The sequence below is a fragment of the Coenobita brevimanus genome, chromosome 45 (assembly GCF_032717465.1).
Source record: "Coenobita brevimanus isolate Jiangsu-jjx chromosome 45, ASM3271746v2, whole genome shotgun sequence".
Lineage (NCBI taxonomy): Eukaryota > Metazoa > Arthropoda > Malacostraca > Decapoda > Coenobitidae > Coenobita > Coenobita brevimanus.
In genome coordinates this window covers 40,273,267-40,299,101 of record NC_136998.1, presented here as the reverse complement: position 1 = coordinate 40,299,101, position 25,835 = coordinate 40,273,267, and the positions used below count along the sequence as shown (strand labels likewise).

Here is a 25,835-nt window from a genome sequence, read left to right as displayed (position 1 = left end):
GGGAGCCCTAATGGGGAGCCCTCCTGCAGAAGGCACAAGACAGCTCTCGGGGGCGTCGCGACCCGGGCGCGTGTCTGTTCTGGGGTGCAAGGAGGCCCTTTCCTGCTCAGGCCTCGACCTGGTGAGGGTCCCTCGGAACTCGGGCCAAACAGTGTCAGGAGTCGGACCTACCGCTTTCTTGCTCCTGGCGGAGGGCTGACGGTGAGTGGGGCTAGAGCGGTCCCTCCCTGGGGTCCAGGGGCTGGCCCTGGGAGGCCTGGGACTGCGGTCACCTCTAGGTGGGGGCGCCATCAGGGGTTGGCTGTGGCACCTCGCCCACGGGGCATCCATCAGGATCCGGCGTCGTCCAGGGGCAGGCTGGAGGGCGTGAACCCTACCTCCAGCAACAGGACCTCGCCACCACTCCTGGAACGGCAGCACCTCCGGGGAAGCACAACTGAAGGGAGAGACAGAAGGGCGTTCCACGCAGCCGAGGGATGGAGAGTGGGCCACGCAAGGGAACTTCTCCAGGAGAACCCTCGGGACTGTGGACGAAGGGCGTACGGTGGCCATCCCTTCCCCGATGCGTACAGTGGCCGTTGTTGTGAATCCACAACCACTTGGGGTAGCAGCAGAAGGACGTAAAGTGGCCGTCGCCACGGGGCTGCTCCCAAAGGAGGAAGAGGCAGATGAGGGACGTACAGTGGTCGTTCCCTCCCCGGCATGTACAGTGGCCGTCGCCAGGGGTTTGCCTGCCCAACGGGAAGTAGCTGAGGGATGTACAGTACAGTGGCCGTTCCCTCGCCGGTACATATAGTGGCCGTTACCGCGGTGCTACTCCCGTAGGAGGAGGAGGAGGTGGATGAGGGACGTACAGTGGCCATTCTCTCCCCGACGTGTACAGTAGCCGTCGTCGCGGTTCCACTCCTCCTGCCTTTGCTTGTTGGTGTGTGTACAGTGGCCGTCACACTGAGGCGGGCTCCAGATGTTACTGCAGCAGAAGGACGTACAGTGGCCATTCCTTCCCCAACGCATACAGTGGCCGTCGTCGCAGGGCTCCAAGGGGAAGCAGCTGAGGGACGTACAGACGTGGCCGTTCCCTCCCCGGTACGTAGAGTGGACGTTACCGCGGTGCTGCCTGGGACTGTATCTGGAGCAGTCCCACCCCGATCCTGACGAGGGCTGTTGTTGTTGTGGAATATTCGCCCCGCACTTGTTGGAGCACGGCAAACATAAGAGCCCATCAGGGAAGGGGCAGAAATAAAGCTATCAAAATGAGAGCATAGAGGGGCCGGCAAACTGGTGAACGAGGGAAAAGGCGGCAGAGGAGGGGAAGGTGCGATGGCTGGTGGTGAGATGGACTGCCCCAATGATCGACGAAGGCATGGCGGGAGAAGAGAGCTGGGTAGACGACGCGGAGCCGATGGAAAAGGCGCCGACGAGCTCTGGATGGAAGACTCGACGGTGGATGGCGAGGCCGGCTGCACGATGGTCAAGAAAGGTAGGACGGGACGAGAGCCGGGTAGACAGCGCGGCGCCGATGGAGGAGGCGCCGACGAGCTCAGTTGGAAGCCGCCCCGACGCTGCCCTCAACCCCCTTGCCCCTGGTGGAAAGGGCGACGGAAACTCGCCCAGCTCTCCAGCAGCGGCAAGTGGAAGCACGGAGGGAAGGCCCAGCCCTGGTCGGCACAAGGGCACAACCCCGGTCCAGGTAGAGGTGGAGGGAGGGTCATCGGCCGGGTATCAAGGGCGGAGGAGCCTCGACCTCCTGGTGGGCAGACCAGGGCACTCCCTTAGTTGAAGAGGACAGGCCCTTCCCTCGGCTGGTACGACTGCTGTGGAGAGCTGGCCCCGCCGGGAGGTGGTACCGTGATGAGAGATGGGCTGTGAGTGCACGAGGGCTGGTCCGGCCGAGAATCCCTGCGACCTCGTGGTTGGGCAAGTTGAGGGGAGGAGGGACACACGCTAGGGGCGCACCTGAGCCCGTCTCGCGCTGAGCCGGCGTCGCACTCGCCTGGCCCACTGTGGTTTCCTCCTTGGATGGGGGCGGGGCTGAGGCTCCGTTGAGGGGTGGGGGGTCTGGCAGCGGGAGCGCGCATTTCATTAACTACTGTTCAGTGTGTTTCCTTGACTGCATAAAATAATTAGGAGAAAGCAAGGATGAAATCAAACAAGTTGGAATCAGAGTACACCTTACCTCGTGACCTTCGACACAACTTAAAAATTCAGTTACTTTATTCTTGCCTAACCAAGCTTCCACCAACTTTACTTCAAATCAGATCTAAACCATTTGAGATGACTTTGCCCAGTGACCTTGATAACCGTAACTTTGATAACTGATTGTTAGTCTCGAAGTCATAATTCGTACTGTCCAGTGTATTAAACCATTTTATCATACATATGTTTTGGCACACACTATCTCATCTCGGTAGTGCATTCCACTGATCAGTTGCCCTATTTGGGAAAACTAAATTTCCTTACATCTTTATCACCTCACTTTTTATGCAATTTTTTGCAGTGTCCTCTTGCTGATGTTTCCCTATACGTTATATACTCATTTATGTCTATTTTCCCTTTCCCTGATATTCATTTATATAGCATAAGCATTTGTCCTCTTTTCCCTCTCTCCTGTAATGTTGGCAGATTGAGTTTTTCAAGACTTTTTTCTTATAGATCCCTTAAGCTTGGTACCCATCTTCTAGCGGCCCTTTGAACTTTTTCAGTCTTTGTGTTTCTTGAGATGAGGATTGTGTGTGTGTGTGCGTCGGGGGAGGGGGGATAGACATGCAGACAACACTAAAAGACCTGATAGAGCTTGGCACCAATACACTTGCACTCAGGTGCAGGATTAGTAGTGCCACATGACCCCACTGGCACACACACACACTCTCTCTCTCTCTCTCTCTCTCTCTCTCTCTCTCTCTCTCTCTCTCATCACCCCAACTCACCTGAGAGATGTCATTGAGACTGGAACCAGAAACATTATCATCTTCGTCACCATTAGTATCATCATTATCATCATCGTTATCACCGTCTCCATTTTTGAGCTGGGATATGGTATGCAGACAGATGGATTGGTAGGTAGATAGATGACCTGGGGAGACAGATGTATGGGTTTGTAGGTTGATAAATAGGTTGGTAGGTGTAGCAAACCAAATCCAATACTTCTTTGCCTGGGATTCTTAATATACCTCGTAAGTAGTCTGGTAAATAGTAGGCTACCTAATGCCGACTGTATTTTATAGCATCATCCTGATGGTCGTTGCTGAAAATTAATGAAAGATTCCATGAAAACAAACATTGTTCCTGCACACAAGTTTTTTTGCACATTTTCTTCCACCCTGTTTCTAATGACAGTCTGGCTTTCTGTGCTCGACAGTTTTCCTATACATTTGTTTTTATTCTTTCATCACCTTTTTTTCGCATTACTGATCTCACAGTTTTACATATATGAAACTTTTCTTTGCAAGTTGAAAGGATGCGGTGCTGCAATTTGGTGCTATGTGTTGCAAAATGGCGTCCGTATAGGTTCATCCCCATCGCCTCCTCTCAAGCTCATACAGAGATATGTGGCACAGCTGGCACCCCATTCATCCACACTCGAGGTTGGCACTCATTACGCCAAAATATACCTACGCGTGGCCAGGTGTTCACGTGCCAACGATGTACTTATTGTTGGCACTGAATTCTGGCGGGAAGAGGAGCGCGTGGAGGGTGAAGAAATAACCCAGAGACTAAGAGAACTAGCAGTGCCAGTAGTACGCTGGAGACTGTGCGAAGGGGTGACCCTCCTCTTGCTCTCTGTAAGTGCATTTTCATTGGGTTAGTGATTATATTAGTGATGTTTCATAATATACAGTGTTATAGTTTACCACATCAGGTACATAATGTTTATAAATGAGTGTGCTGTATTAGAACTGCATGCCTGATTTTAATTGGGCTGAAATAGGAGTTAACCCATAGGCCTACTGTGACCCGCCTTATGTGTTTATAGTGTGTATGATACAAAGTGACTATGATTAAGCAGTTTTATACTGATGTGTGCGATACTAGTTGTAGTGTGTTGACAGTAAATACTGTCGTTGATTTAAATGGTGTAGTGGTGATGTGTCATGTCTCCATGGTTGTTCAGTCCGTATGTGGATGGGGTTATAAAAGAGATAGCCTGCAGTACAAGGGAAAACTGTGGATGATGGAGCAGCCCTAATGAGAGAGGGCAGCGTTTGGAAACTTCCTGTATTGTTGTCAGCAGATGATACCATATTGTTAAGTGAAGATGAAGGGGAACTGCAAGCTTGGTAAATAAGTTTGGGAGAGTGTGTAAGGAACAAAATCTAAATGTGAATAGGGAAGAGACTCTCTGCCTGCCTCTTGCCCGGGTCGGACGTGTTTAGCCAGTCCTGCCAGTCGTGCTGGTGTATATCTTGAGAGAATAGGGGAGGAGTGACCATGGAGGGTCTTGTATGTAGTGAATAACATTAGTGGGTAAATTTTCGTATTTACACGCAACTCCCAAAGAAGCTTAGAATTATGTTTTTCCGAAAGATTTTGGTGTTTTTCGTTTGAATCTGATAATCATTTCTGTCGGAAATAACTTTTTTTTGTGGTCTCCCCCCCCCCAGAGTAATGCGGGACCTGTGGGGAAGCGGGGTTTTTAGGTGGGGGAAACATGCAAAAACGAGTGATTTGCAACTGAAACTGGTATCAAATTCAGACGAAAAACACTAAAATCATTCAGAAAAATATAATTATAAGCTTCTTAGGGAGTTCGTGTTTCCTAACTGGGGGGCTTTGCCCCCCAGACCTGCCCGTGCTTCCTAACTGGGGGGCTTTGCCCCCAGACTCCCCTGACATTAACCAAACTTCATCAAAACTAACCTAACCAGGTGTAAATTCGAAATAATGCCTTTACCTACCAGTTTAGAGTTCCTGAATTAATTAATTTTGCAGCCTTCACACTTCATGGCTGGAGACGAACTGACTTTCAAATCCTGCGGGGTGTTGGCTTTAGCGTGGGGCATTTGAAATCCTACTTTGCGATTGGCTGAATCATGTGAGATGCATGCTCTTTATCCACCGACACACATAACACGCACATACAAACACACTTAGACTTAGAGAAGGCCTTTGACAAGGTACCTCATAAGAGACTAATGTGGAAACTAGAACATATAGGAGGAGTAAAGGGGAAACTTCTGGAATGGATGAGAGACTTTTTGAGGGACAGACAAATGAGGACAGTAATAAAGGAAAAGATGTCTGGATGGAGGGAAGTAACAAGTGGAGTCCCTCAAGGCTCAGTGTTGGCGCCAGTAATGTTCCTGATTTACGTAAATGATATGGTAGATGGAGTGAACAGTTATGCAAGTCTGTTTGCTGATGATGTAAAGATCTTGAGGAAGATAGAGGTTGAGGAGGATTGTAAAATACTGCAGGAGGATTTGGATAGGATACACAATTGGAGCCGGACGTGGGAAATGAAATTTAATGTAAAGAAATGTAAAATATTGGAAATGGGTAAAAGTACCAGGAGACCATCACTGAATTATTTGTTGGGTAATGAATTAATCACAAAAAGGAGAGAAGAGAAAGATTTGGGAGTGCTGGTCCAAGATAGTTTGTCACCAGAAAAGCACATTAACAAGATAGTTGGAGAGACTTATAAACTCTTGACTAACATAAGAGTAGCATTTCATTATATGGATGAGGAGATGATGAAAAAATTGATAGTGGCCATGATCCGCCCCAGGTTAGAATATGCAGCGGTAGTGTGGCCCCCACACAAAAAGAAAGATATAAACAAGATTGAGAGAATACAAAGAACAGCAACCAAGATGGTCCCCAGTCTAACAGACCTGTCATACAGAGAGAGGCTGGAAAAACTGGATTTGCCTTCGTTAGAGGAAAGGAGAAAGAGGGGAGACATGATTGCGGTGTTCAGGACCATGGTGGGAGTAGATAAAATTGACAAAGAAGATCTGTTTGTATGGGATAAGAGAGCAACAAGAGGACATGGAATGAAATTGAAAAAGTCAAGCTGCTTGAAGGATATCAAGAAATACAGCTTTCCTTACATGTGTGTGTGTGTGTGTGTGTGTGTGTGTGTGTGTGTGTGTGTGTGTGTGGTGTAATCAGTGAGTGTGAGGTGTGGTGGTAGTGGGGTAGATTGAGGTCAGCCATTCGAAGGCAATGAGAAATGACAGACTTGGCTGTTGACAGACTTACTTCCCTGGCTGGTGTATGCATTCATTGACAGACTTAGTTCCCTGGCTGTTATATGCATTTATTGTTAGTTAATTAGTGTGCATTTAGTGTTAATACTGTACTTATCTTTCTGTTTTTCTCATGTTTGTCGCTGTGTGGCATCAGTGAGTGTGAGGTGTGGGAATACAGTATCGGGATGAGCCATGTGGTATGTGTGGCGCAGTGTGGGGTGGTGGCTGGTGTTATGTGTTGTCATCACAGCTGCTGTCAACCTGCTGCTGGTGGCTCATGTCCCCCAGCCCCACCACACTCACACCACCACCCCACCCCATCGTGCTTCCCACCACCGCGCCACACCTCAACCCATCACTAGCCACCACAAGGTCTACCTGAAGGGCGAGGTGTATGCTTTGAGGGACAGGTATGTTTAAATGGTGTGAGCTTGGAACAGTAATGAATTGTATGGTGAATAATCAGTATTTATAAGCCGTGTTTTTTTATTACAGATTGTGGATGTCATTTTCACTTTAGTCTTGCTGTTGTCAGAAGAATTAAGTCAGTTATGAGACCCCCTTCCTTCAGAGAGAATGGGTCACCAAACTCTGTATCTAATCCCTCCAGTTCAGATTGCCTTATGCTAGATAAAATCATGTGGAACATGTAAGAGCAAAATAAAATCCTCTGCCTGAAGGACTTAATAATGATTTATCATGTGTTTTGAATTTAATCAGCATCAGTTTGTATCATCTGGAACTTGTATGAGCAAAATAAAAATGACATCCTCTGCCTGAAGGACTTAATAATGATTTATCGTGTGTTGCAATTTCAATCAGTCAATTTGTACAGGGTCTGCTCCTAGCCCAAAACTTCTTAAAAGGTGAGTGATGGGCAGAATTAATCCTTCTCCATTCAAACCAGATACAAATTATGATGTCTGTAATGAGAGCAGTGATAATGAGAGGTGAATTGTTGTAATGACTGTGCTTATGTACTACACCGCACTGTATATAGCAAATAAGATGTTTTTTACTAGATCACCTAACCTTAAGCCTTTTGAGTTGGCTTGGATAGTAGCCATCAAGTGAAATATTATGGAACACCACCTTTTAAAGTGTTAGTACTGTATAATTAGGCTAGATGAATTTATTTAATCCATCTGTCCATCTATTGCCAGATGCCTTAATCCCACAAGGGGTGGCCACAAACAAATCACCTTCATGTCTCCCTGTTCCCCGCCATTTCACTGCCCTCCCCCTGACTCACACCCCCCTCTGTCATATACCACGCCACTCCATCCCTCCATCTCCTCCTCAGCCTCCCCCTCCTTCTCCCCTCTCCACCTCACTCACATACGCTCTTCTCATTAGTCTCTCACTCTCCATCCTCCCCACATGGCCAAGCCACCTCAGCGTACTTCTGCTAATGCTTTCTGTTACAACCACATCCACACCACAATGCTCTTTCAGTTCCTCATTTGTCAGTTTGTCTCCATGTAACTCCACATGTTCCCCTCAAATAACTCATTTCCACTGCGCTCACTCTTGACTTGTGTCCTTCCAACAATGTCCAAGCTTCACTTTCAGCTTTTCTGTCTTGTTGCACCCTTTCAAGCACTTCATCCTCCAGACTTCCATCCTCACTCATCACACTACCCAAGTGCTTAAATGCACTCACATTTTCCATTGCCTCACCACTCAACCTCACTATACATTCCGTGACATTGTTTCTCTTGAAGACCATAACTTTACTCTTCCCTACATTCATCTTTAGATTCTGTTTCATTGACACTTCCAGACTCATTCACCAAGCCTTCCAGTTCCCCTTCATCTTCACTTAACAGTACAGTATCATCCGCAAACAACAATACAGGAAGTTTCCAAATGCTGCCTTCTCGTTAGAGCCACTCCAGCATCCACTGCACTACCTTGTATCTCTTTTATAACCCCATTGTATTATTGTGAAAAGATAGTAGTGTAGTGTACTACATAAGTGTTATCATAGAGTGTAAGCTATTAAATATACAGCCAGTGTGTACATAAATGTAGTAAGAGATACAGTATGTTTAGAGTGAGATGCAGCCACTGTAAATGTACTGTACTTCAGTGCCTTTTTCTTGGCACCTGTACTGTATCACAGTCTTTAACTTTAATATATTCTGCATATTTACATTTGTTCCTTTAGTTTTTGTACAACACTGTTTTTATGAGTGCAGTATTGTTTCAGGGCATGTATATTGTGATGAGCCATTAAGGATGATGATTTCATTAAAAAAAATATATATATATATATATATATATAATCGTATAGTGAGGCAGCACTGTGTTGTGTTTTGAGGCACATTGTGGTGAAGGGAAAGAGTCGTGTGTTTAGAATCCATTTTCAAATTTGATAATCAATGTAATGAGTATGGTTGGTAGTTGTAGGTGAAGTGCATGAATAAAGAAGATTACAGACAATAAGAATCTGGGGATGGTTATCCTTTCTAACAACTTCATCATCCTTCCCTCCTCTTTTGTACTCTGTTGGCTCTGTAGCTATTTCTTCTACTGATAAAGCAGATTTCTTCACGCCGGCTTTCTCCTCGAATTTCATTTTAGACGATTTCAGTGCTGTTCCTCCATCACTTCCCCCTTCTGACTTCCTCATGGCTGACATTAAAATGTCTTCAGCTGATGCATTTTCTGCCATCACTGGCCTCAGTACTAACAAGGGCATATGGGTCTGATAGGGTCCCTCCTGTTGTCCTCAAGAACAGTGCTTCTGTGCTTAGACCTGGCCTAGGTAAACTTTTTTATCCTTGTCTGTCAACTTGCACCTTTCCTTCTTGCTGGAAGTTTGTTCTCATTCAGCCTATCCCAAAGAAGGGTGACCATTCCCAACCCTCTAACAGTAGCTTTAACATCCTGTGTCTCAAAAGTTTCAAGTCTATTCTTAACAGAAAATTTTAAATTATCTTTCCTATCACAACCTTCTTTCTGATCATCATTATGGGTTCTGTCAGGGACGCTCCACTGGCGAGCTTCTCACTTACCATTCAGACTCCTGGTCATCCTCCTTTTGGGACTTTGACGAAAGCTTTCCCATTGCACTTGACATCTCAAAGGCTTTCTGTCGAGTCTGGCATAAATCTTTATTGTCCAGACTGCCTTCTTACGGTTTCTGTCCTTCTATTTGTGCCTTCATCTATACTGTAGCTTCCTTTCTGGTCGCTCTATTGCTGCTGTTGTAGACGGCCACCGTTCTTCTCCAAGATCTGTCAACAGTTGTGTTCCTCAGGACTCTGTCCTATCACCAACTCTCTTCCCTTTATTCATCAGTGACCTTCTAAGCTGTACATCTAACCCTATCCACTCATATGCTGATAACTCCACCCTTCACCTTTCCATTTGGTTCTCACAACCTCTATCTCAGCAGTTACTTCAGCAAACATGGGATGAGGCTATGGCACACCTGATGTTTGACTTAGTTTTGTATCTGTGACTGGGGTAAAAGTAATCTTGTTTTTAATGCATCCAAGACTCGGTTCTTACACCTGTCAACTCAACAGAACCTTCAACTGGAGTACCCACTAATATTTAATAATATCCAGCTCAATCCTACATCATCGTTAAACATACTTGGGGTTTCATTCTCTCAGGATTTATCTTGAAAAGATTATATTACATCTCTTGTAAAATCTGCTTCGGAGAGATCAGATGTGTTAAGGTGACTCAGTACTGTACCTTCTTTATCCCTGCACAGTTGTTGACTTTATACATGGGTCATATTCACCCCTGTGTAGAGTACAACTCTCTTGTGTGGGGAGTCTCCCCACATACAGCTCTTCTCAACAAGGAGGAGTCAAATGCTTTTCGTCTCATCAACTCTCCTCCTTTTACTGGCTTCCTTCAATCTCTGTCTCTCTGCCACACTCTTTTGTGTCCCCATGCTCATGTGAATGTGAACCCAGTGGACTTCAGGCTGAAATTGCTATATACAGTGAACTATCCTTCATTTAGGGGATAGGGAAAGCATTAAGGAACATTTGTGTAACTGGACAGCAGAGTCTCCCTGCTATATGAGTGCCACCTTGTGAAGACACCCCTCTGTAATGTTGATGACTCACTGTATTGTGTATTTAGGAATCCTGTCTTGCTGTTCCTGTAAATGTAGTCTAATTTTGAGTTGCTGCCGTGAGGCTGACATAATCCTGACTTCTGTCCTCCAGCGAGTATCACTGGCAGAACCAGCGTAATCGGTCTGGGTTGACACCATTCCTGTCGTCGCTGTACACCCACCTGGCGGCGGTGCGGGCCCAGTACAGCAGCACCTCACCTGTCCTGCGCACCCTGGTATACAGCCTTTGGTCTGACCTAACCAAAAGGAGCATCACAGATGATCCCTGGGATCTGGCTCGCAAAGTATGCAGATTTGGGTACACTAACACCTTATGAGTTTTTTTTTTTAAATTTACAGTATTTATTTATGTACACTCCCTCTTTTTCTTTCATTCTTTCCTGTTCCTTCTGCCTCTGGGTGACTCTACACTGAGTGGCAAGCTGAATGGTTTCCTGTACACCAGGAAACCATTTATTATGCTGGGTGGTAACCATATATCACTCTCATCTTAAATGTCGGGACCAACTGCCTAGCCCCGGGCTCCTACGCTCCTCATGGGGCAATGTAGGATTGGATGATGGATGGATGGTAACCATATAACCAAATTATGGTGCCTGGTGGTTTAGTGGGTAAGTGTGGCACTCCAGTCAGATTGAGCTAGTGAAAGTTTATATCCAAGGGGTGGTTGGGGGTTTATTGCTCACGTAATGCCACTCAGGGATGAGTGAGGCTGGTCACTCTCATCCTAAATGTCAGGACGAACTTGCCTAGCCCCGGGCTTGTACGCTCTGCATGAGGCAACGTAGGATTGGATGATGGATGGAGGGATTTGTGTTGTGTGTGTGTGTGTGTGTGTGTGTGTGTGTGTGTGTGTGTGTGTGTGTGTGTCTGGTAAGAATCCAAAGTAAGTTACAGAATTTACCTATAAAAGTTACGTTGTAGGTACCAACACAGCAGGGCACCTCAGTTGGATATACTGTACAGTAAAACCTCAATATAACAGACTTCAATATACTGGAATTCGCTTTTATCAGACTCAAGGAGCTACCTATGCATCGGCAAATGTCTGATAAAGCCAGAAGCAGTGCAGACTGCCGGACCACATCAGCTATGTTCACCACTATCTATCTCTGTCTATCTATTGCCAGACGCCTCAATCCCGTTTGGGGTGGCCACAAACAAATTGCCTCCAAGTCGCCCTGTCCCCCGCCATTTCACTGCCCTGCTCCCAACTCACACCCCCCCTCTCTCATATACCTCTCCACCCCATCCCTACATCTCATCCTCGGCCTCCCCCTCCCTCTTCCCTGCTCCACCTCACTCACATACACTCTCTTCGTCAGTCTTTCACCCTCCATCCTCTCCACATGGCCAAACCACCTCAGTGTGTTCCTCATAACGCTTCCTATCACATCCACATCCACACCACAACGCTTCTTTATATCCTCATTCGTCAGCCTGTCTCTCCATGTGACTCCACAGGCTCCTCTTAAATAACTCATTTCCACTGCTCTCACTCTTGACTTGTGTAAATAAAAGACATGTTTATCAGTGTACAGTACATTATTATTATATATATTATACCATTTGATTAATGTACAGTACTGCAATGGTAGTGAAAACAGTTTAAAAACCATTGATGCAGTCCTGACTAATGTCAGTTATATCGGAAAAAGTCTGGATTAGCAGAGGGAAGTCGAGATGTCGTTTTTATCGAAATTTTGCTTTTTTCGGAATGGCTTGGTTCCCAGTTAGTCCATTATAGTGAGGTCTTACTGTACTGTTTAATGGTGGTGGTGATGATCATATTGTAGTAGTAGTAGTAGTTGTTCCCTAGGCAGTCTGGCCGAACAGCCCCGAGTCCCTTAGGAAGGCCATGGCCGAGACTGGGCTTTCCCACAGAGCTCTCAAAGAGTGTATGTTGTGTTGGTGGCATAGGTGATTGTGTGCAATGCAGTCTTCCATAATGTGCTTAATAGTATGGGGTGCTGCATTGCATCCTGGACAGGCATCAGCGACGGAGTCATCCAGCCTCTTCTGGTAGCTTAAGAGGGCTGGATGGTGCCCACATCTCAGCCTGGCCAGGTGGACCCTGTCCTCACGAGGAAGATAGGATTCAGAAGGGTGGATGTCAGGTGGACTTGCATGCAGCTGTGTGTTGTCTTTAAGTGACTGAATGGAGCGGCGAGTGATCTGAGTGTGGACATGCTTCTGGAAGCTGGTCTGAGGTGGGCGAGGGGGGAGAGATGACAGTATTCGTGTATGGTATTGTGTGCTGGGTGTTGTTTTGATGTTCCTTGGCGTGGGTGGATGTGCTGTCATGTACTGTAGTGGATGTTGTGGGTTTGTGGAGGCTGCAGCAAGAAACTGGGTGCCTTTCATGTCTAGGTGATCCTTGACCTTGAGGACTTTGGTTTCTTGATGTAGGTGGTCTGTGGGTGTAGTAGCTGTGCAGCCTGTGATTAGTTTTAGGGCCTTGTTCTGTATGGTCTGTAGAGCGTTGTAGTGTGTTTTGGTCAGGTTAGAATGAACTCACACAATTCATCAAACAACAGAACATACACACTGCCATATTACAAGAAACAAAACTACACAGAGCACAGAAAACACCGACATTTCATTACTTCACCACCATTCGTTCGTAAGCAACGAATGGTGGTGAAGTTATGAAATGTCGGTGTTTTTTGTGCTCTGTGTAGTTTTGTTTCCTGTAATATGGCAGTGTGTATGTTCTGTTGTTTGATGAATTGTGTGAGTTCATGTATTTTGGTGTTTATGCCATCTATGTTTAACTGAAGGATGTTCATGTTGTGTGTGCGATGTGTGTTGTCTGCTGCAGCACGGGGGGGAGATGGTGTGGGTGGAGGGGAAGGGGTAGGAGGAGGTTGTGATGGAGGTAAGGGTTGAGGTGGATTAGGATGGGTTGTTATTTGAGGAGTTGGGGGACTGGATGGTGTGGGAAGGGTCAGTGGGTTTGGCTGTGGAGGTGTGAAGGAAGTAGGAGTAGGATTGGAAGGGGGGTTGATGGGTGGGGGGGAGGAGCATAAGGAGCAGGTCCAGGTGTTTGTGTAATGTTGTGCAGGTGTAATGGGTCCAGTTCTTGCAGGAATTGCAATGAACTGAACCTTTTGTCTGTCGGCTCAACATGATAGGTTTTGAGGATGTTGGACATATGTATTTGTTGGTGGGTCCTGGATTGCTCTCAATGTCCCTGGCTAGAAGAAGTCGTTGAGAAATGACAGCTGGGGAGTCATTTCTCGGTGTAGAAAAAATGGTGTTTTTGTGTGTGTTGTGTTGGAGATGTGGTGCTTGCCCGGGCGACCGAAGCCGCTCCCAGGTACTCGAGCCCCGTGAGGGACCGGGGGGGGTTTGCGGTGGTTTGGCCCCCATGCTGTCCTCCTCTTCTCTTCGACAGCCTCTGGGGGGTAGACCCACGGCGAAGACGCCACCGCTTCAGGTCCTGATCATATTGTTGATGATGGTGATGATATTGATGATGAATATATACCCACAGTGGGCCACACCTCGTACACTGGTACCACGATCAGCACCTGGTCTAGGTGATGTCCTGGGTGCACTGTCGACAGCCCCGGTGGTGGCAGCTGACATAGGCTACAAAGGCACACAACTCAAAGCTACTCTCAAACTCAAGGGTGGACAGATGGCTGTTTTCAAACCTAAGTGGTGAGTTATAACAGGTTGTATTTTTGTTGTCTTATTAGGCTTTATATATACTGTATATATTTGCATATTATATCAAAATATAGCGGTAGGTGGGGGCACTCACCATCCACTCACTTGATGTAATGCTGATCTTAGGTGACTACTCTGACCTCTCTTCCTTCCTTCTTTCCTTCCATCCTCTTCTGTCTTTTTTTCCTTCATTCTTTCCTCTTCCTTATGCCTATGGATGACTTTACACTCCCTGTTCTGTTTTTTTTCCTTCATTCTTTTCTCCTCCTTCTGTCTGTGGAGGACTCGACACTGGGCGACAAGCCAAACGGTTTCTTGTACTCCAGGAAACCATTTACTATGCTGGGTGGTAACCATATAACCAAATTATGGCACTTGGTGGTTTGGTGGGCAATTAAAGCACTCCAATTGGATTGAGCCTGTACAAGTGTATATCCAAGGGATGGTTGGGGGTTATTTCTCTCGTAATGCCACTCAGGGATGAGTGAGGCTGGTCACTTATCTTATATGAGAACCCTGGTCTCCTATGCTCCTCCTGCGGCAATGCAGGATTATATGGTAATGATGATGGTGATCTCTTTCTTTCTGAGGTGCTGGAGTGGGAGGCCATCCTGTGATGGCACCAGTATAACTAAGCAATTTTGCTGCTTTGTTCTACAGATATCCCTCAATTTCCTGCCATCAAAAAGTGGATGGTGGACTGTAGTTCACAAGGTTCACATCCAGGTGGGCCAGGGGCCACAGCAACAGCAAAATGGTGACATCCATTTCATTTTATTCTTTTGGTAGTCCATGGATAGACCCAAGCCAGCATTTGCTTATGAAGTGCATTAACAGAAAAAAAGTACTAGAAAAATATATGCAGAGGGATTAAGTTTGTGAGGTGGAGCTAGGATTCCAGGGGCTTGAGTGGTGTGTAAATGAGTGTCTGGCCCATTTTATGTGGCATGCTGTTGATGGTCTTGTGTTGATAGTCCTTGTTTTTGGAGGCAATTTCACCCCATCTTTAGATGGGAAAAAAGGTCAAGATGGTGGTTACCAGATGATTGTAATGATGGTGGTGGTAGAGGGAGATACCATCACATGGTAATGCTAATTCAGATCTCTCCTAACTCTCCCTTGATCCTCAGAAAGGAGGATGGTGGGGAAGAGGACACTTTCACCCTACAATCCACAGGATTCACATTCAGATGATCCTGGAGCCAGAATAACTTAATGATAATATTGTTGATGACTCCCTCTTCTGTCTTTCCTTCCTTCATTCTGTCCTCTTCCTTCTGCCTGTGGGTGACTCTGCACTGAGTGACAAGCCAAATGGTTTCCTGTACACCAGGAAACCATTTACTATGCTGGGTGGTTACCATATAACCAAATTTTGGCGCTTGGTGGTTTAGTGGGTAATTATTGCACTGTAATCGGATTGAGCCGGTGAAGGTTTATATCGAAGGGGTGGTTGGGGTTGATTGCTCATGTAATGCCACTCAGGGATGAGTGAGGCTGGTCACTCATCTTAAATGTTGGGACCAACTGCCTAGCCCCGGGCTCCTATGCTCCTCATGGGGCAATGTAGGATTGGATAATAGATAGATAGATAGTGATGGTGATAATTATTTAAATGTGGTTCCCCAATGTTACATTCTGTTGGTGTTAATAATGATGGTAGTGCCTGTGCAGGTACAGCCGTACTGAGGTAATAGAGGGTGAGGTGTATGCTGGAGCGGACCGACACACGGGTGAGATAGCAGCATTCCACTTGAGTCGCCTGCTGGGCCTCTCCACCGTCCCCCTCACCACGGCACGGCGCATCTCACTCAGGCAACACATTCTACCTGTCGCAACTCACAGGCTGGCTGAAACTTTCTTTACACGTAGAGGTCAGTGTGCGAAGGACTCGCTTCTGCATAGGGTCCTTAAGCATGACAGTGGACTGGAAATTGTTCCTAACACTGCCTTTTTCATTGTTTGTAACTACTTATTTTTAAAAGCAAATATGTCAAGGTAATGGAACTGACCAGGGATGCTACAAAGGATTGAGCAGTGCAGAGGGCAGCCGTCAGGTGAAAACAAGGCTGACCCATGCTGGCATGGAACATTGCCTTAACAAAATGTGCATAGCTACATTCCAGTACAGCCTGTGGGTTTCAGGCTTAATACAGGTACATTACCCATTAATTGATATGCTCTTATTTTTGGATGAGTTACTCTGAGTAGAATTTTGAGTCAACCTTACAGATTTTCTCTGATGAGATGCAGGGGTAAGGTGATGATGATGATGATGGTGTTTCAGGTGATGATGATGATGATGATGATGGTGTTTCAGGTGATGATGATGATGATGATGGTGTTTCAGGTGATGATGTTGATGACGGTGTTTCAGGTGATGATGATGATGGTGTTTCAGGTGATGATGTTGATGACGGTGTTTCAGGTGATGATGATGATGATGGTGTTTCAGTTGCCTCATGTATTTCTGTGATATGTGCTACTATTGTGACATAGTTGTGTCTGTGTGTGCTGATGATGGCGATGATGATGATGATGTAGCCTGTGGTGGTGTTTCAGGTGGGAATGTGTGTTTCTTTGGTGTGTGCTACTACTGCCACAAGGATGCATTTGTTTGTGATGATGGCCAGGGTTTAGAAGGCTCACTGTCTTTATGGCTACCCAAACACCTGCCTCTTGCACACATCCCACACCCCTGGGCTCGCACCTACAATCACACCAGACTGGCACAGTGAGTGTCCATCCTCAAGCTGTTAGTACCACATGATCTCATGTTTACACTTAGTTTTTTGTTTGGGAAATGTATATGTTGGGATCAGAGACCAAAAAGTGCCAAAAGTATTGTGGATATTCTTATAATTCAATGAAGTTTTTAATTTTGTCAGACCTAACTTTGTCTGATTTCACTTTCTGGTTGGTTAGTGAAAATGTCCATACAGAGGGTATGAGGTTTGCCAAGAAAATGAGAGTAAACCAGCTTGGTATCGCAAAAAATGTCAATGGTACCCTTGGCATGCTTGGAATCTGTTTGGATGGATTCTTGGCCATCATACAAGGTACAAACATTGTGACCAAGTAGGCGCCTCAACAGAGAATATTTCGTGTTTTAGCATTGAACATCTGACTCATCATAGAATACTTAATAATATTTTAAAATAAATATTGATAATTATCTATCTGTCTGTTGCCAGATGTCTCAGTCTGATAAGGGGTGGCCACAAACAAATCACCTCCATGTCACCTTGTCCAACGCCATTTCACTGCCCTGCTTCCAGCTCAACCCCCCCCCCCCCTCTCTTGTATACCTCTCCACTCTATCCCTCCATCTCATCTTTGGCCTCCCCCTCCCTCTCTCTCCCTCCACTTTACATACAGTCTCCTTGTCAGTCTGTCGCCCTCCATCCTCTCCACATGGCTAAACCACCTCAATGTATTTCTCCTAACGCTTTCTGTCACATCCACACCACAACGCTCCTTCACTTCCTGTTTTGTCAGTCTGTCTCTCCATGTAACACCACATGCTCCTCTCAGATAACTCATTTCCACTGCTTTCACTCTTGACTTGTGCCCTTACAACAGGTCCAAGCTTCACTTCCATACATTAGGGTTGGTATCACAATACTGTCATGCAGTGACTTTTTAAGGTCCATGCTCACTTCCCTGTTCCTTATCACTGCTTTCAAAGAACTAGCAACCTATCTTCCCTGTTGTACCCTTTCAAGCACTTTACCCTCCATGGCTGCTGAATTTGCCCTAATTGAAAAATTGAGGCAGTTTCCTTGTCTATGGAATCACAGGGATGTTTATGAGAAAACCATTTTAGCCAGTGAGGTCCCTGGTCAGTTCCATCTGTTTGTATACAATGCTGCTGCTTGTTCTTCTCCACCTAGTCAGCGATTGCATACTCCAGTGACCTTGACTGAGTACAAGCAAGACGGGCATTGGCAACAGTGTGAGAAGAAGCATTGTCTCCAACATGACGAGGATCGTGTGTGATAAGGTTTGTGCCTGGTTCCACAGAACATTTCCTCGGCAAACCTCGGGACCGTGTGATACCGCTTTAACTCATTGTTGGACTTTTTAAGCTTTGTGCCCAACATACCCTTTCATACGCTCAGGTTTACCTATACAGATGCTTGTGTTTGCATTATTATGTTGTACTGTACTCACACATTTCTTATTATTTTAACATTATCTGTTCCAGGTATTCTTCTATTCTGTGGGTATGGGATGTCTTGTACCGTTGTGTACCTGTTCTGCTAAGATCTTATATTACCAAACCAAACACACTACATATTTTTTCTGCTTTCCTTGTTGCCCTTATTCCGTCTTGTTGTAGTACCTTCATTCATGGACACCTGGTATTCTAGTAGAACATTCAAGTTAGGGATAAAAACCATGCCTTGTGTGCAACAGTTGGGGTTTTGAAGAGGCAACTGGAGGTTTTTCTCTGATGTAAATGCTTTGAGAAGGTATATTGAAATCATCATCATTATCATTTTTGGTTTTATGTCTGTTTACCATATAGTGGGTCAAACTGGTTCACCTGGATAGTACTTGTCCACCTTGCTGTGTTCTTCACCAGCTCTAGTGCGGTAAGACTTCTGAATGTAAAGTCAGGACACACTAGTTCTGCGTTCTGCCTCTCTGTTAATGGCCTGGTACGTCTGTGCCCTTACACTTCCCTACCCAGCTTGTTGGGTCCAGCCTCTCTTGTCTTTAATGATCTGGACTGTGGTAGCCCTATGTTCCAAAACTGGAAGTATGGGACTGGCAGGTACCATTATTTAAACCTCCTTCTCACTTGAGCCATTCCTATCTGTAATTAAAAGAGGGAAGTCCAGTTTGTAATTATCATTTCCTCTCTTAAACATTGGGTTAGCTGTGGAAACATCTTGGCAGACTTGGGGGGGAGGGGAAGCATAATCTCTGTATACCACTGCCATCTTCATTTGTGTTTGGCCATCTGATATTAAGATGCTTAAATTTCTCATGTTACTATGAGACTGGTGAATAAAGCAGTATAAAAATTCTTTCCTCTAAGGTTGAGTCCAGGGTTGGGTCCACGTACAGTACTTGTACCTGGTACATGGACTTAAGTGCTGTTTTTCATATACTTATACTTTCATATACTTATACTTGGAGTTTAAAATTTTGGTTGTATTTGTACTTGCACTTAGACCCTAAGTACTTGAAGAAATACCAAGTACTGTACTTCAAGTATAATCAGGTACATTATATTTAACAAAAATTTATATACAGTATTCTATTGGACTTTATAAAGGTATTATTAAGTAGACTTAATATTCTGTCGTAGAAGATATGGTTTGATTAATAAAGTAAACTTATATTCTAAGACACTACTTTCTACCTTAATATCTTAACCTTTAGAATGTGATGATCATTTAATTTCCTTCTTCAAAACAGGAGTACTTTTGTATGGTATAAAGTACTTGTACTTAAGTACAATGGCATGCACTTGGACTTGGAAAAAGGCTGTCCTTGTACTTGTACTTGAAAAATTTCTGGGTACTTGGACTTGGACTTAAGTACAGCAGCTTGTACTTGGACCCAACCCTGATATTGACCTCCAAATGTAGTGAGTGTTCTGTTTGAGTAATTAATTCTCACTTTTACCTTTAGTCTACATTCATTCTTATATTGTCAGGTGGGAGGAAGACCCACAATACTGCCGCATTGTTCTGCGCTCTGTCTTATACCACAACCCCACATCACCTCGTCTCCTGGACCTCATGGATGCAGCTGTTTTTGATTTCCTGATTCAGAATGGAGACAGACATCACTACACTGTCATCTCAGGAAAGCCACACTCTTCGCTTATTCTACTTGATAATGGAAAGAGGTTTGTATCTAAAAGTTCGTATCAAGTTGTGATTCAGTGCACTCACATAACTCATGCACTACTAACTCGTGAATTATTTAACTCATGGTGTCCTTATCTAAGTCACCAGTATCACCAAACTCACGGAAAATGCTCTGACTTGCGTTTTTCCACTAGAAAATGATTTATTTCTGAGGAGATGTTTAACCCACGGTATTGCAGCCACAACTCGCGACTGGAAGCCAATCATATTTAAGCACATAGTCCTTGTGATTGTGCAGCCAATCAAAACAATGCTTTCTCCACCCACGCCTAGTGGCCAGGACTGCAACAAGGCCTACCAAGTGGGATTTTTAGTCTACACGTGTACCCCTACATGCAAGCTTCTTCCCTGCCCTTTTGTGCTTTCCTGCCTTTTTGTGTGTTTCACCATAGCTGAAAACAATCAAGCAAAGAGTTATTCATCCAGGAAAGGACTGAAGCAGAAGCCACCACTGAGCTACACCCAGAAAATAAAGGATAGACAACAGCGAGAGGAAGTCCAAGATAGCCAAGGAGCTGGGTTTGAACGAGTCCACAGTACTGATTTTGAGGGCTTCCTCAGTGGAGTTACTGAAGAAAAAGCATTAATGCAGCAGCAGCAAGAGGCATCATAGGCTACTGTGCCGAAACCACTACCCATCTCTCATTGACATAAGCAATGTCATCAATAGGATTAGGGAAAATTCTTTTCAGTATTGTTTATCAAACTAAGATATGTAATGTCTTTTAATATTGTTTATTATCATTATAAGATATGCAGTACATACTTCTGAGACAGGATGTTAGTGTTAAGTGGTGTTAAGATGGGTTCTGGTAATGTTATACTAGGCTACCTGACACCATGGCAGACTCATATGTTTTTCCCCATTAGGTGTGTTTTTTTAACACGCTTTTCCAACACACGGCATGACTTCTGAAGGAAATTACTGTGAGTTAGGTGAGTGCAGTATATTAAGACTGAGTGAATGAAGGTGTCTGGGGATTGGCAGGGAGAAGGAGGTATGTGAGAAGAGAAGAAGAACTCAGTAGGGTGGAAGCTGTGGAAGCAATGAAGAAAGTCAAAATTGGGAAAGCCCCAGGAAGTGATGGAGTGTGTGGTGAAATGCTGAAGCATGGGGGAGAGGTAGTAGCAGAATGGATGTGGAAGATGTGCAGATTGGCCTGGGAGGAAGGTAGAGTCCCAGAAGATTGGAAGTCAGGTATAATTATTCCCTTGTACAAAGGAAAAGGGGAAAAAAAATTGTTTGGTAATCATAGGGGCATTTGTCTTCTTAGTGTAATAGGAAAATATATGGTAGGATACTTATTGACAGAGTTAGGGAAATAACAGAGGAATAAGTTGGAGAAGAACAGGGAGGCATTAGGAAGGGAAGAGGTTGTGTAGATCAGATATTCATTCTTAGATCTTTAGTGGAAAAGTTTCTAGAGAAGGGAAAGACGTTGTATGTGGCCTTCATGGATTTGGAGAAAGCAAATGACAGGATGGATAGACAAGGATTGTGTTAAGTATTAAGAATATATGGAGTAGATGGGAAGTTGTTGAAGGCCGTGAAGAGTATGTGTGAGGGTGCTAAGGCTGCAGTGTGTGTGGATAGTGAACTGAGTAATTTTTCTGTTTGAAGGTTGGATTGAACCAGTATTGTGTCATGTCTCCATGGTTGTTCAGTCTGTACATGGATGGGGTTATAAAAGAGATACAAGATAGGGCAGTGGATGTTGAAGTGACCCTAGTGAGAGAGGGCAGTGTTTGGAAACTACATGTACTGTTGTTTGCAGATGATACTGCATTGTTAAGTGAAGACGAAGGGGATCTGCAAGGCATGGTGGATGACTTTGGGAGAGTGTGTAAGAAACGGAATCCAAAGGTGAATGTAGGGAAGAGTAAAGTGATGGTCTTTGAGAGAAGTGAAGTCAGTGAATATACAGTGAGGTTGGATGAGGAGGAAATGGAAAACTTGAGTGTGTTAAGTACTTGGGTAGTGTGATGAGTAAGGATGGAAGTTTAGAGGGTGAAATGCTTGAAAGGGTGCAACAGGGAAGAAAAAGGTTGCTGGTTCCTTGAAAGCAGTGATAAACAGGGAAGTGAACATGGAAGTGAGAAAGCTACTACATGGCAGTATTGTGATACCAATTTTAATGTATGGAAGTGAAGCATGGACCTTGTTGAAGGGACAGAAATTAAGAGTGAGAGCAGTGCAAATAAGTTATTTGAGAGGAGCATGTGGAGTCACATGGAGAGACAGACTGACAAATGAGGAAGTGAAGGAGCATTGTTGTGTGGATGTGGATGTGATAGGAAGCATTAGACGAGACACACTAAGGTGGTTTGGACATGTGGAGAGGATGGAGAGCAAGAGAATGAGGAGGAGAGTGTGAGTGAGGTGGAGGGAGGGATAGGGAGGGGGAGGCTTAGGATGAGATTGAGGGATGGAGTGGAAAGGTATATGAGAGAGAAGGGTGTGAGCTGGGAGCTGGGCAATGAAATAGTGGGGGACAGGGCGACATGGAGGCGATTTGTTTGTTGCCACCCTTTATGGGATTAAGGCATCTGACAGTAGATAGAGATAGATAGATAGAGTGAAGGTGTAAGCAGGCCCTTGGATTTTGATGATCATTCATGGAACACCTCTTGCTGTTGTTGTTGTGGTTCCATGCTCCTCTGGATTTGAACCCGGTGGACAAGAGGCTGTAGTAGCCATTCTCCTGCGTTCATTATCCACCATTTGGGGGATAGGGAGGAGTTGCAGATCATATGTAAAACCTTATATCAGTGCCAGTGCATGTAGTCATCCCTCTCAAGCATCTGTAAATGTTAGGTGTAATTCAACTTGCATCCCACATGACAGTGTAGTCAGTCAGCAGTGTTACTGAAGGGTCAGACATAATGTAAATCATAATCACATGCTTCAGAAGTTATTTCTGAAATTTTTGGGCCTGTTCATGTGCTCCCACTCTCAGTTCCATTGTCATTAGATGCTTTCAGCCTGAGAGTGTTAATACTGTCATCATTAATCCTCTCATGGTTAGAATAACTCTATTATTTTATTCCATCTAATGACTTTTTATTCAGCTGAGTGAGTATAGAAATCTCCATCCATCCATCATCCAATCCTTCATTGCCCCAAGAGAAGCGTAGGAGCCCGTGGCTAGTTAAGTTGGTCCTGGCATTTAAGATGAGAGTGACCAACCTCACTCATCTCTGAAGGGCATTACATGAGCAATAAACCCCAACCACCCCTTGGATATAAACCTTCACTGGCTCAATCAGATTGAAGTGCCATAATTACCCACTAAACCACCAGGCGCAAAAATTTGGTTATGTGGTTACCACCCAGTGTAGTAAATGGTTTCCTGGTGCACTGGAAACCATTTGACTTGGCACCTAGCATAGAGTCACCCATAGGCAGAAGTAAGAGGAAAGAATGAAGGAAAGAAAGACAGAAGAGGGAGTGTAAAGTCACCCATAGGCAGGAGGACGAAGAAGGAAAGGAAGACAGAAGAGGATGGAAAGAAAGAAGGATGGAGGAGAGGAAAGGCAAATCTAAGCTGTTAATACTGTCACCATTACATCATGCATGGTTGGAATTGCTCTGGTACTTATTCAGGCTAATGCTATCTAGTTGAGTCATAGGAGCATCATTGTTAAGCTGCAGATAATTAACATCTGTTCTTCACAGAAAACTTGTGGTTCATCATAATCATGTTTGGAAGTAAAAAGTAATTCCTCCCCCCCCCCCCTCCCACAAGGCATGTGAGTTGTTTCTCTTAAAGTAGCACTTTGCTGTTACATATCCAAGACTAATGCTGGTTTTTGCTTATGAAGTAGAGCCAAGCTTTTGAAAGCTTGGATGATGTGTAAGATTGTGTGGTTCATATCACTGGGCATGCTGTTTGGTACTGTACTTCTACTCACTGTCACCACTGTACTTGATAATGCTGGATAAGGTTGCCATTACACAGACACACCAACATATTTAGGAGCACTCCTCAGTCCAGTTGATGCAAATGTCCTTCATCTCCCTCCCATTGCACCCAGAAGAGGAAGGTGGACTGCAGAAAGACGACTTCAGCGTACAGTCCACCTGGCTTATGTCCAGATGGGCCTGGGGTTATAACAACACCTGTACTTTATACAGTATACAAAGCATCTGGTAATAAGAGGGCATATCAACCATAGTCACGTAATGGCTGTTTTGCCCATGTACTGCCGGTTGCTTCATATTACTGATACTTAACACTTAAACTGACTTTATGCTTCATACTTAGTTTTGGTGATGCTGAAGTGGACCACATGGACATACTGGCACCTCTTCTCCAGTGTTGTAGGTAAGTTCAGTTATTTATTGTTTGTTTTGCTCTACTTATTGATTCCTAAATGTTGTTCATGTATCAGGTTGCTGTAAAAAATTTATTACGTATGTTTCTGCATTTTGCCTGTGTATTTGGATTTCTGACTGAAGATTGTTTAACATGAAACTGTCCTGAGACAAGTATATATAGATATAACTGCAAAATAAGATGCTGTAGAGTCAGATGTAAACTGCACTGGATGTTGGCAAAAAATAGTGTGCTTGTGTAGACCAAATGGAATGTAGAGATGAAAGCAACAGTCATTATCCCCCCTGCATGTTCCAGCAGGTGAAGCCATGGGATAGTGATGTCTGTCACCTTTAACTGTCTTCTCCATCACACCTCACTGTGAATTCCTCTCTCTTTCAGCGTTTGTTTTGCCTTATAGTTAATGTGCTGGCTGCTCGTTTAAGTATCATCTTCTTGGGGAACGGGGCATATCTTTTGTTGCTCCAGTTACATATAGTTATAACATGTTTGCTGCATCCACAGATTAAGGCAGGTAACATATGAGCGCCTGGAAGCACTGAGTGGAGGTGGCTTATCATGGGCCATGGGAGAACTGCTGTCTGTCACTCCCCTGGCCCCCATACTGACTGCCCCACACCTGGCTGCACTCGACCGCCGCCTCTTGCACATCCTGGCGGCTCTGGCAGCATGTAAGGAGCAACGTGGAGGATGGCATCAGGTTCTGTTCTAAACGTTTCAGTCATATTCCATTAATTCTTTTGAATGTAAGAAACCCTTCGATCTTGCCATCATCCAGCCCTATATTGACCAATCAAGAGTATACGCGTCTGGGGCTATGCGTTTTAGGCCAGCCATTATAGGTGTGAGTGCCAAGTCACTGGTCTCCAAGTTGCATTATGTGAGCAAAATCCCAGACGTTCTTTGAGCTTAAACCTTTATGAGTCACACCCATTTGAGTTCCTTAACCCACTAAATGACCAGGCAGCCATTTGTTTGTACAGTAATTATTTGCCACTCACTGAAGTCAGTGGTTTCTTGCATTAAAGGATGCAGGAAAATTGATTAATGAATGATGTAAGAAGAATGGCCACCTCAACCTTTGTGCAGTTATGTATGAAAATAGCTATTAGATGATGTATCTCACTCTATGATTCAGTTTGATTTTTTTTTTTAATTTGTGCTCAGAACTTGTCAGAGGCTTATTTGAAAATAAATTAATACTTCAATACAGTTACGTGGGGTATTGATAGTGAATGTGAGTTGATAATGTGGTGCTAGTTGTGTTGTGCTTTATTACAGTAAAGTGAGTGGTGTATAGTAAGTACATTTGACGCATTATGCTTTGCCAAACAATTGATCTTTGTTAAGGGTAAACAATATGCTTATGGGGCATAACTGAGATTATTGGTGCTAACTAGTAGTCAGCCAAGAAGCATTTAGTTACTTTATTGTATATTTATATATAATTGTTATATATAGCATTTTTATGCATTTTATTCTTTATTAATATACAGGTATGTGTATTGATTTGGTGGTCAGGTTAACTCTACGAACAAAGGTGGTCAGAGGTTATATTTTTGCAAGTCTGTTTGTCTGGAATAACAAAGAAGTGGTCCGATCTTGATGAATATGTACAGTATAGAGGCATATCTGT

The 25,835-nt window shown here is 44.6% G+C and overlaps 1 protein-coding gene across 1 annotated transcript; it reads left to right on the top strand.

Moving 5' to 3' along the window:
* Positions 1–6,386: 6,386 nt before the first annotated feature.
* On the top strand, positions 6,387–24,911 carry LOC145398355 (glycosaminoglycan xylosylkinase-like). The gene is made up of 8 exons (XM_080271244.1): positions 6,387–6,604; positions 10,391–10,583; positions 13,796–13,965; positions 15,649–15,848; positions 16,537–16,708; positions 19,646–19,840; positions 24,128–24,187; positions 24,704–24,911. The coding sequence occupies exons 1-8, from the start codon at positions 6,387–6,389 to the stop codon at positions 24,909–24,911; spliced, it is 1,416 nt and encodes a 471-aa protein (XP_080127370.1).
* The last annotated feature ends 924 nt before the right edge of the window (positions 24,912–25,835 follow it).

Bases quoted from the DNA above. Each gene is read 5' to 3' on its own strand.
- LOC145398355 (XM_080271244.1), top strand. From the start codon at position 6,387: ATGTGGTATGTGTGGCGCAGTGTGGGGTGGTGGCTGGTGTTATGTGTT. The intron at 6,605-10,390 runs GTATGTTTAAAT...TCTGTCCTCCAG, and splicing joins GTGTATGCTTTGAGGGACAG to CGAGTATCACTGGCAGAACC. The intron at 24,188-24,703 runs GTAAGTTCAGTT...CTGCATCCACAG, and splicing joins CCTCTTCTCCAGTGTTGTAG to ATTAAGGCAGGTAACATATG.